This window comes from Carlito syrichta, unplaced genomic scaffold (assembly GCF_000164805.1).
Source record: "Carlito syrichta isolate Samal-C Ts95f unplaced genomic scaffold, Tarsius_syrichta-2.0.1 Scaffold308579, whole genome shotgun sequence".
Lineage (NCBI taxonomy): Eukaryota > Metazoa > Chordata > Mammalia > Primates > Tarsiidae > Carlito > Carlito syrichta.
In genome coordinates, this window is record NW_007252675.1 from 810,928 (window position 1) to 821,892 (window position 10,965).

The window sequence follows — 10,965 nt, forward strand, 5'->3', positions numbered from 1 at the left end:
CCCGGGCGCCAGTGGGGCAGGCCCGGGCGCCGTCGGGTGCGGGTCGCAGCACTTGGCGGCCTGGAGGGTGGGGGTAAAGTGTGGGCGCCCGGGTGCGCCGGACCCTGCCTGGGTCCGAGCTGGAGCACCACCCCGGGGAGGACGATGTACCGCTTCCCCTCCCCACACCCCCTTTCTCTGCGCCTCCCGGACCTTTCCGTCGGGCTTTCCCTCACCAGGAGCGAGGAGGAGGTGCCTACTCACCGCCTAGTCCTGCTATCCCTCGAAAAAGAACAACACGAGCTGCCATTCATTGGGGGCCAGGCGTCTGCTAGGCACCGCCTCGGTCCCTTCTGTGAAGGGCGACAGGGTACCGGGGAAGGGGGCGGGCAGGCCGCTCGCTCTCAGTGGCCAAGGACCCTGATTCCCTCTGAGCCTGTTTCTTCAGCTGCTCACAGGGGCTCGTAATAGCACCCGCCTCGCAGTTCTGAGTGTTCAGCGAGATGATGTACGTAATGGTACACAGTGCCTGCTACACAGTAGGTGCTCAGTAAACGGGATTCGCGAGGGCGGTGCACCCCTAGGACCTTGCTCCCAGGCTCTCCTGCAGCCCCTGGGACGCCCAGCTCCCTGCAGTGTCTGAGGGCTGCGGCCCTGTGTATGTTTTTCAGAGAGGTCCGCCGGGAGAGCGGGGTCCCCCGGGCCCCCCGGGGCCGCCGGGAGTGCCTGGATCAGACGGCATCGACGTGAGTCTCTAACCTGGGGCCGCTGCGGGAGGGCGGCGGCGGACAAAGGAGAACTTTGTGAGCGCTGAGGTGGGGGTGGGGAGGAGGCTGCTGGAGGCGTAGTGCCTCCTAGCGCCTGTAGGCGGCGTCTGCCCGCACCACAAGGAGGCCGTTTGTTCAGCAAAAACCCCAAACCAGCCCTGAAATGCAGAGCCCGTTATAGCCGCCCGGACAAGGAGCGGCTGTTCGGTCTGCCGGCCACAACTCACAGCGAGTCCTTATCCCCCTCCTCTCCTTTCCACTTCCTGTGGGGTAGGAGACGCCTTAACTCCTTGCCCTGCCCCCGGCGTGTCTGGACGCTTCTTCAGGATAGATTGGAAGTCTTGACCCGACCGCTGGCCCGCTGGGGCCAGACTCCTGTCCCTTCCCGTTGCTTTTTTTCTCCCGATTTAGAATCAGTTGGGCTTGTTCCCTGCTTCCCCCTAGCAAAGGGGAGGGTTAACTACTTCGCTCTGGAGGCTCCCCCAGGAGGTCAGCTTGATGTTTACCAGTCTGGACAGACTTCTATTCAACCTGGTGCTCCCACCCCCAAACACAGGATGCTGGGTCCCCGCCAGGATCTGGCTGCTGCAGGCTCTGAAATGCCTGGAGGCCTCTCTGGGGCTGAATCTGACTCCACCGCCCTGCCTCCCACCATCACAGGGTCCTTTGTCACTGGGGAAAGAAGCCCTTCCCTCCTTGGGGACATTTTGAATTTCTCCCCGTAGGGCCTCCCAGGTCCTTGCCCCCACCCCAGCCTCTTGTATTCCTGACCCACAATCCAGAATAGAGCTCGTGGGCTCCTCACTCACTTCCCTTCATGTTTCTCTAAAAGCCCCAGTCTCTTCCCACATGCCCACATCCAAGTGGCACCAGCCCTCCAAGGTAACTTGGAGCCCACAGCCCCGTTTTCAGGTCTTGTAACTGGCACCTGAGCAACATCAGCATGTCTAAAACCCACTGGCATGTTGATGCCACCCTCTCCAGCCTGGTAGGGGTTGGTCTCGATGCACCTATGGTTTTTCTGTTTTGAGGGAAAGGGGTTATTTTCCTAGAGAGTGAAAGGCTGAGGGGACCCAGGTCAGGAATGAGGAGAGGAGTCCCTGGACAAGCCAGCCAGGGCCTGTGGGTACCCACTCAGGGTAGCATGAGCCATGGTGTGCTGCTGTCTCACCAACTTGCGTCTTGCAGGGTGACAAGGGGCCCCCTGGAAAAGCTGGTCCTCTGGTGAGTGTTTTTTCCTTTTTGACCTGACCCTTCCAGTTCTTGCCTTCCTCTGGTTAACATTTTTCCTGCTTTTGTTTTCAAGGGATCCAAGGGAGAACCTGGCAAGGCTGGGCCAGATGGGCCGGACGGAAAGCCCGGGATTGATGTGAGTAGCTGAGTGTTGGGTATCAGGCTAGGTCTCTGACTGTTGACCTCTGAAGCCTGGTTCTGGCATCTTTGCTGATCTGTTCAGAGATGGACAGGAAGGAGAATCTCCAGCTGTGAGCCTTCCTCACCTTTATATGACTTGTGACCTCACTGGAACCTCACACCCACCCTGGGAGCATTGAATTGCAGGCAACCAGGGTCTGGATTGAGACTCTGCTTTCTGTGGGGTGCCGATTCCTCTGCCCAACCGCAGCAGCCAGGACTTAGTCTCCCATTTCAGACCTCCAGGGATCAGACTGAATATGTTGGGTGGGCTGTCCTTGTGAGCCCCGTCCTTTCCTCCCCTCTCCCCACACATTCCTCCAGTCCCAGGCACAATTCAGGAGAGGAATATCATTTTACTGATACCCCAGAGCTCTCAGGAACCCTCAAGGTCACAGGCTCCTGGACACAACCAACCCCAGGGGCATGAGGGCAGTCATCCGGTAGGGGACACACTTGAGTCAGTCACTGAAAGTGGGAGGAAATAGATGCCCCTCCTCCCCCCATGAGTTGCCCCTGCCCTGCTGTCTCAAGAAGTGTGACCAGGGCAGGACCAGTCACCAGGACCCCCTCCAAACTCGTCCACATAGGTTACATGCAAACATTATCAAACATATTGCCTTCTACTAGCACCTTGGTTCTCATGTCCACCTGGAGAGGCATGAACAATTACCCCATTTTGCAGATGAGAAAACTAAGGCTCAGAAAAAGTTGCTAAGGCCAGATATCAAGCAAATGACCAGTCTAGACCTATATCTAGGTCTTCTAGACTCCTGAACTGTAGGCATGAAGCCTGAGCCTGGCATGAAGCCAAGTCTTCGGGCCTTAGTTTCTCATCTTTCAAAAGAGGATGACCTGCTTGCCTGCCTCCCAGGGTTACTATGAGAACTAGGGAAAGCGAAAGGAAAGAAAGGTATTACAGTCCCTAGACCTTCATGGGCTGTGCTGAAGGGAGCCTGGGCCCACCCAGGAGAGGTCCTTGAACCTGCCCTGTCAGCTGCCCTTCACTGATTCACCTTCTTGTTCTTGCCCAGGGATTAACTGGAGCCAAGGGGGAGCCTGGCCCCATGGGGACCCCTGGAGTCAAGGTAAGTGACCTTCTGAGGACTCAGCACAGGCGATCTAGGGCCAGAGTTTGGGAAGGGCTGCACTAGAGAGAAGCAAGGACCCAGGAGACCCCAGTCTCTGAGCCCCTCCTATTCTCTTGCAGGGCCAGCCTGGACTCCCCGGTCCCCCTGGCCTGCCGGTGAGTACAACCTGCAGGGGCTTTGAGGGACACTTTGCAGGTGGGGGGACCTGCAGAAGAGCCATGAACCCATTTCCTTTCCTTTTGTTCCAGGGCCCTGGTTTCGCTGGACCTTCCGTAAGTCCTCAGGGATGGGGCAGTGTCCCTGAGACTCCTAGGAGAAGGGACAGTAGAAGGACTTCCAGGGAGAGGCCACCATGGGGGAGGGGCCGGCCTGCTGTGATAGTCTGGCAGTGTTGGGAATGAACTGCCAGAAACCCTGAGCCAGTTCACTCTGAGCCTATCCATGGACTCTGGAATTCTTTGGTCCTTGAAGTTCCAGTCTGTCTCTCTCTCTGGGGTTGGTCAAAGTTGAGAAGGGGACTCTGAGTGCCCATCTCTACCTTCATGCTGACCCTCTGAGGCATCCTAGCCTTGAACTCTCTGCCCTCCAGGGACCGCCTGGACCTGTCGGCCTCCCTGGTGAGATTGGAATCCCAGGCCCCAAGGTGAGCCCCATTCACCCTCTACTCGGTCTTTTGCCCTCTGACTCCAAGTTGGAAAGCCAGGGTGGTCTCCCTGGGAGTTTCTGGGTCTGCTTCTGGTTACCAGGGGCTCTTCCAGGTCTGGGACAGCGAGTCCCCTCTGCAGTAGGTCTTCTAGGGAGGCCAAAGGCTGGCTCCATCCTCTGTTGATCAGACCTTGATCTCCCCAAAATGGCGAATCTCAGAAGGTGACCTGGAGGGTGGTGGACAGGGCAGTGGCAGGAACTGGAGAAGTGGGCAGGGGTAACCTGGGAAGGGCTGGACAGAGGTATGATGTGGGTCCCTCTTGCATCCAGGGGGATCCTGGACCAGAAGGACCATCAGGGCCCCCGGGGCCACCTGGAAAACCGGTAAGTGTCCTCAGACCTCCCACATGGCGAGGTGCTGGGGAAGGAGAGGGGGCCTTTGAACAAGCCTGGGCTGGGTGAAGGCTCCATCTTCACACATCTCCTCTCAGGGTCGTCCGGGAACTATCCAGGGCTTGGAAGGCAGCGCGGATTTTCTGGTGAGAGGCAGGGGTCTGGGGCAGGACTAAGGCAAGGGGAGGGCAGCCATGGAGACAGGGTCTGTGAGAGAGAAGGAAGGGCTGCAATGGAGAATTTCAGGAAAGTGCAGAGGGAGGAGGGCTCGGGAGCTGGCAAGATAGGGACACGTGGCCCAGCTGACGTGGGCCAGGCCAGTGACCACAGGGCCCTGCGGAATTTTCTTTCCAGTGTCCAACCAACTGTCCGGCGGGTGTGAAAGGCCCCCAAGGGCTGCAGGGAGTGAAGGTGAGCGCTCCCGGTCTGAGTCTTGGGAGGGTGTGGCAGGTGACCAGGAGGGCACCTCATACTGAGCTCTCTCCTTCCCTTCAGGGACATCCAGGCAAGCGTGGGGTTCTGGGTGATCCTGGCCGCCAGGGGAAGCCGGTGAGTGTGAGGGATGAGGGCCATGGATGGGGACTATGTGCAGGGGGTCCTCCAGAGGCTGTCCCCTTCTTTATCCCTTTCCCCTTCTCCTGTGGCTCTGGGGACAGAGCCTTAAGCTGCGAGGCAGGAGGCCTATGTTTTAGGCCAATGTGTCTCTGGGCAAATCTCCTAGCTTGGCCTCAATTTTCCCATCTGTAACATGGGACTGTATGGTTTCTAGAGGTCTTTTCCATCTGCTCTTGCTGGGGAGAGGGGATGATATCTTTGCTTATCTGCCCATGTCTTTCCACTGCCAGTCTGAGAACTCCATCCCTGCCCCTTAGGGTCCCAAGGGAGATGTGGGTGCTTCTGGAGAGCAAGGCATCCCTGGACCACCGGTAAGCCACACCTCCTGTCTGTGGCCCTCCTCTCCCTCACCCAGGAGTCCTCAATGGAGTCATTCCTCTGCTCAGGCCTCTAGCTTATAAAACAGACACCTGTGTCCAACTGGGAGTATCTCTGGATAGGGAGAGGAAGGCTGAGTCTGACTGTCAGGAATTAGGGGACAGGAGCCAAAGCTGCCAGTCAGAAGGACCAGCTGAGGTCCAAGTTCTGCCACTGCCTCTTTGCGTGACCCTGCTGAGTCCCTCCCCATCTCTGAGCCTTGATGCCCCATCTCTGAGTTAGAGGCTATTCTGCCTATTTCAAAGGGCATTGGAAGGTTGGTGGTGGGGAATCCGAGACGGTATCAAGAAAGGGGGCTTGCTATTGCCGTTGCTATCATTTTTCTGTCTTCACAGGGTCCTCAGGGCATCAGAGGCTACCCGGGCATGGTGGGACCCAAGGGAGAGATGGTAAGTGGATCTGGGAGTGTCCTGCAAGAGCTTCCAGGACCAACCCTCTGGCCTCTGGGGTCCAGCCAGGACCAACCGGCAGCCCTCTCCTCTTCCCAGGGTCCCCGTGGATATAAAGGCATGGTGGGCTCCATCGGTGCTGCTGGACCACCGGTAAGCCTGTTCCCGCCCCCACCCCCAGGCTGGAACTTCTACAGCTGCGAAGGGAGTGCAGCTCCCCCTGAACCCATGTGACCTGGATTCCTGTCTGTCTTTCTTGCTAGGGTGAGGAGGGTCCGAGGGGGCCACCAGGCCGAGCTGGGGAGAAGGGTGACGTGGTGAGTCCTCAGGCACCCCTTTCCCAGTCAGGGCTCCTGGGAGCACTGGGCAGAACTCAGCTCCACCTGTGGCGGTGCGTGCCTGTGTGAGCGTGTGCATGTGGGTGATTGCTGGCAGGAAGATCACCTGTGCTGAGAGCCCAGTCAGCCCAAATTCAGGTTTTGGGAGAAGCCCTGGGATCCAGACCCATGGTCACTGGGGCCAGACAATGAAATTCCAGCAAATCAGCCATGGGGCTAATGGGATTTGGTCTGGATCCTGGTTTTCTTAACTCTTTTAAACAACTAATCTACTTTTTTGGAGCAGTTTTAGGTCTATAGAAAAATTAAGCAGAAAATACAGTTAGCTGTTGTTATTATTTAGTTTTTTAATGCAAGTTTTAAAATATACAGAAAATTAGAGAGAAGGATGTAATGAATCCCCACATATGCATCTCGAAGGTTCCATGGTTAGTAACATTTTTCTATACTCATTTCCTCTATTCCCTTACCCCTTCCTTCCTTTATTTTGCTTTGCTCTGATGTTTTCAAGCAAATCCTTAACATCATGTCATCTCACCCCTAAATATTTTGGTATGTATCTCTAAAAAATAAGGAACTTATTCTCACATAATCACATCATTATCACAACTAACAAAATAAACAAATACTCCTTAACATCATCTAATAACCAGGCTCTGTTCAATTTTTCCAATTCTCACAAATGTCTTTCACCAAGACCCTAAAAAGTCCACACATTGCATCCGGTTGTTGTGTTTCTTTAACTAAGTGGAGCTCAGGGGCTTGGCCAGGGTCTCAGTGAATGCTGGCACCCACCTGGCTCCTGCCCAGCCCAGCTGCTTGGCCTGACCTCTCTCCCTCCTGCTGGTCCCAAGGCAGAAGTGGTACTCCCAGCCCCTCTCCTTCAGCCCTTGTACAGTGTGGCCTGTCAGAGGAACTCTGGGACCCACAGGCCACTGTTCTCAGCGCAGGGGGACAGGGGCTCAACACCAGGAAGGTGACCTGATCTCTGTCCACTTTGCAGGGCGGTCAAGGTGTTCGAGGATCCCAAGGGATCACAGGCCCCAAGGGAGCAACCGTAAGTGTCAGAGGCCCTGTCCTCTCATCCCATACAGAGACCAGGGTCCGTTAATTTGCCTAAATCTCCAGAGGAAGAGGAGCCTGGGGTTCTAACCTGAACTCTGCAGCGGGAAGGCTAGCTGTGCAACCTTGAGAAATGCCTCCCTTTCTGTGCCTTAGTTTTCTCCCATGGAGATAGGGGTGAAGATGTTGGAGAGGTCATGGGACACTCACAGCAGTCTGGGACTCTGTCACACACAATAGGGAAGGATCTGGTCCATCCCCCTAACCCCTACCATTCTAGCTCCCCTCCCCCAGTTGGCTAGAGAGACTTCCTGAGATGAGCAGATCCACTGCATCCCTTCCAGTGCACTGCAGCTGCCACAGAGGAACATGGTTGGGCAGCCTGACCCCAGACATTGCCCCACTGTGAGTGTCCCTTGATCTCTCTTCCCGAGTAGGGCCCCCCGGGCATCGACGGCAAGGATGGAACCCCAGGCACACCAGGAATAAAGGTAGGAGAGGAGTGGGAACTGTGGGGGAATTAGGACAGGGGCAGGACCCCTTCCTGCTCAGGGCTTTGAGTCCCCTCATGCTCATCCAGAGGCCTCAGAACCCGGGATCCTCAGGTGTGTCACAGACATGTCCTCTCCTGTTTCTGGATCTGTTTCCCCACTTGCACTTGGGTGGAACCATGGTCTCTCTGGCTGGAGTTGTAACCTATGCCTCTGGTTCTCTGTTTCTCCCAGGGCAGTGCAGGACAGGCGGGGCGGCCAGGCAGCCCGGGCCACCAGGGCCTAGCGGTAAGTATCAGGTGGAGACATAGGGGTTGCTCCATGAGCAAGTGGCTTCTCCTCCTCCTCAGCCTAAGAGTGCAGGCACTGTGTCGCCCGCCTCTCCACGATGGCATGAGTGGTTGATGAGGTCAAGATCCACACACCCAGAGCTCTTGCTCAATCGCCATTTCTGGCCTCATTGCCACTTCTGTGGTCCCTGGCCTGACTGAGGCCTCATCACTTGGACAGTTACTCTAGCTCTCTTTGGCTGTTCCAGTTCTCCATGTTGGCTGGATGGAATCTGATCATCTCCTTGCTATAGCACCTTCCCTGGCTCCCCATTGCCTCCAAAAAAAAAAGTCATTCCATCTAGTCATTCAATATGCAGTTATCGAGTACCTGAATTACACTAAGTGGCAGAGAAACCCTTAAAAACAGGACAGATGTGATCTTTGTCTTCACTGCTCATCTTAGCATCCAATTACTACCTTAATCTGACCCCACCCTATCCCTTCTGCCTCATCAGCCACTGACCCTCTCTGTCCTCTCCCTTCTCCATATGCCTGGGCTTTTTTACCCCTTAGCTAGTCCCTCTGTTTGGCATGCCCTACCCTAGTCCCTCTGTGTCTTCTCACCATTCAGGCCCCTCTCTCTCCTGTACCTTCTGGAGCCTAGTCCATAGGAGTCCACCCTCCCCCACTGCAAGGGTACCGAGTGGCCAAAGCCTGCATCTGTGCACATGTGCAGGCGCTCACGTGGGCCTGTGCCCTTAGGAGCACATAACCGTGCTCATGTTTTCCCCATGGACCACGGGCCCTGGTAGGCAGGCCATTCTCTGTGTCCCAACCCTCTCCCACCAGGGTGAGAAAGTACAGCCAAGATCATGATGCTGTGACCCCTGCTGTTGTTCAGCTTCTCTAGGAAGGGGGCGGATCTGGATTGGGGATAGGAGGTAAAGGGCGGGACCATGGGGCTCCCCTAGGCCAGGGCAGAAATGAATGTCAACTTCTTTCTGCAGGGTGTGCCAGGCCAACCTGGAACAAAAGGAGGCCCTGGAGACCAGGTGAGGTGACCCCAAGCTGGAGGCAGAATTGAGTCAGGGGCTGGGTCATGGCTTAAAGACTGCAAGGCCTAGGCCTAACCCAAGGCTCAGAAGCTCAGCCTCAACACAAGCCCCTTGGGTGGAACTACATCCCTCCTGCCATCTCCTCTCCCACATTCCCCAGCCTGGTCCCTTGCAGATGGGATGGCATGACTTCAAATCCACAGGAGAAACAAACACAGGAAAACCAGTGGAGCCCGGAGATCTTAACCAAGAACACCCTCTCTCCCTCCCCATCTCATTTGGTTCCAGACTCTGTTTAGGGTTCATAGGGCTTCCCTGAGGCCAAGGGCCTGACTGGGTCATTCATACTGACCTGAGAACTGTGTTTTCCTGCAGGGTGAGCCGGGTTCACAGGGCCTCCCTGGATTCTCTGGTCCCCCTGGGAAGGAGGTGAGTGCTCCCTCTACTGATGCAAGGGTTCCTGCTTTAGGTTCTAGCTGTGAATGCCTAGAGGCCATAGGGTGGAGCCCTAACTTAGGGAGTACCCTAGGTTAGTCTGGACTCTCCCATCAAGGCACCAGTGCACTCAGGGAAGCCCTTTCTCCTCTCTGGGTCCCTGTTTCCCTGTGTACATTGTGGCAAGGGTGGGGGCTGGTTTTGTCCTGTGGTGTGGCCTTCCCAGATAGCCAAGCTGACGGGGGCTGAGAATCCAAGTAGATTCGTTCATTCATTTATTCTTTCCATAAACATTAACCAAATGCTTGCAACTGTGCAGGATACTGAGGTAGACAGTCTCCTATTCACATGGAGGGTACGGTTTAGCAGAAGAGACAGACATGAAATAAATGATCACATGATTTCTAATTGCAATTGTGTTGGTACCTAAGAAGAAAAAGTTCAGGGACCCAAAAGAATGTAACAGGGGGTCTGAGAAGGCTTCCCTGATGAAGCAAATTAGCTAACATCCAAAGGTGGGAGGGGTTAGCCTGGTGTGGAAGGGAGGGTCCACCAGGCCTACTGCTTACTCCCAATGTCTCCTTCCCTAGGGAGAGCCAGGGCCTCGAGGAGAAATTGGTCCCCGGGGCATCATGGGACAGAAGGTAAGTGCCTGGCACAGTGGCCCCTCTCCTGGGCCCTTTTGCAGCTGGCACTGCTGGGTCCAGCACCTGCCCAGTCCTGCCCAGCCTGTGAGAGGCCTCCGCAGGCAGGGTCTCGGTTTGCTGGTCTGTGACGTGGTGTAGGGACCCCTGCTGGTGACAGCTGGAATGGAGGGCATCCTGACCATGCAGTGACTGGGGCACGGCTGGGAGGCAGCCTCTGCTGATAACTGGCTGTGGCCTTCTCTTTCCATTTCAGGGTGACCAGGGTGAGAGGGGACCAGTGGGACAGCCAGGCTCTCAAGGACGACAGGTGAGTGCAGGCTAGCTCAGGTGGGTGGTGGGGAGCATATCAGGGCACCTCGTTTGATTTATTCCTTCGATTTATTTTCCCTGCAGGGCCCTAAGGGAGAGCAGGGCTTCCCCGGAATTCCAGGGCCCCAAGGCTTGCCAGGCATCAAAGGAGACAAGGTACCAAGGGGACAGGGAAATACCTGGGAAAGAGGCACTGAGTCCGGAGTAGGGTCGGCGGAGTTCCAATCCTTCTTGAGCGTTCCAGACCTTCGGGTCCCGGGGTCTGGTCTGGTGGGCTGGGCGAGGCGGAGCTGGAGAGAGGGGTGTGGCCGGGAGCAGGGTCGGGAGGCCTCGGGGGACCTTCCTCTCCCTGGAGAGGGGAACTCGCCAAAGCCCTCATTCCCCGCTTTCTCCAGGGCTCCCCAGGGAAGACCGGGCCCCGCGGCGAAGTGGTGAGTCCCAGCGCCCCCCTTCCCAGCCAACCCCACCCTGCTCCACGTCCCTGCCGCCACCGCGTCTGACCCGTGGCTCTCTCTTTGCAGGGTGACCCGGGAGTGGCCGGCCTCCCCGGAGAGAAAGGCGAGAAGGTGAGCGCGCGGCGTGGGGGCGGCCGGGGAGCGGCGGCTGGGCCCCGGGGTCCTCACCCCTTCGTGACCGCGGCTTCTTGTGCTGCAGGGAGACTCTGGCGAGCCGGGGCCCAAGGGACA

General features: G+C 56.7%; 1 protein-coding gene across 1 annotated transcript in view; it reads left to right on the top strand.

Moving 5' to 3' along the window:
- COL9A2 (collagen type IX alpha 2 chain) overlaps nt 1-10,965 on the top strand; it is a 15,591-nt gene that overhangs the window by 1,114 nt on the left and 3,512 nt on the right. The window contains exons 2-27 of the mRNA XM_021716252.1: nt 564-725; nt 1,935-1,970; nt 2,053-2,115; nt 3,194-3,247; nt 3,370-3,405; nt 3,499-3,522; nt 3,840-3,893; nt 4,226-4,279; nt 4,387-4,434; nt 4,643-4,699; nt 4,784-4,837; nt 5,161-5,214; nt 5,617-5,670; nt 5,770-5,823; nt 5,934-5,987; nt 7,012-7,065; nt 7,508-7,561; nt 7,796-7,849; nt 8,841-8,885; nt 9,264-9,317; nt 9,914-9,967; nt 10,224-10,277; nt 10,364-10,435; nt 10,675-10,710; nt 10,801-10,845; nt 10,934-10,961. Of these exons, the coding sequence (XP_021571927.1) occupies nt 564-725; nt 1,935-1,970; nt 2,053-2,115; nt 3,194-3,247; nt 3,370-3,405; nt 3,499-3,522; nt 3,840-3,893; nt 4,226-4,279; nt 4,387-4,434; nt 4,643-4,699; nt 4,784-4,837; nt 5,161-5,214; nt 5,617-5,670; nt 5,770-5,823; nt 5,934-5,987; nt 7,012-7,065; nt 7,508-7,561; nt 7,796-7,849; nt 8,841-8,885; nt 9,264-9,317; nt 9,914-9,967; nt 10,224-10,277; nt 10,364-10,435; nt 10,675-10,710; nt 10,801-10,845; nt 10,934-10,961 (1,408 nt within the window). The remainder of the gene's footprint in view (nt 1-563; nt 726-1,934; nt 1,971-2,052; nt 2,116-3,193; nt 3,248-3,369; nt 3,406-3,498; nt 3,523-3,839; nt 3,894-4,225; nt 4,280-4,386; nt 4,435-4,642; nt 4,700-4,783; nt 4,838-5,160; nt 5,215-5,616; nt 5,671-5,769; nt 5,824-5,933; nt 5,988-7,011; nt 7,066-7,507; nt 7,562-7,795; nt 7,850-8,840; nt 8,886-9,263; nt 9,318-9,913; nt 9,968-10,223; nt 10,278-10,363; nt 10,436-10,674; nt 10,711-10,800; nt 10,846-10,933; nt 10,962-10,965) is intronic.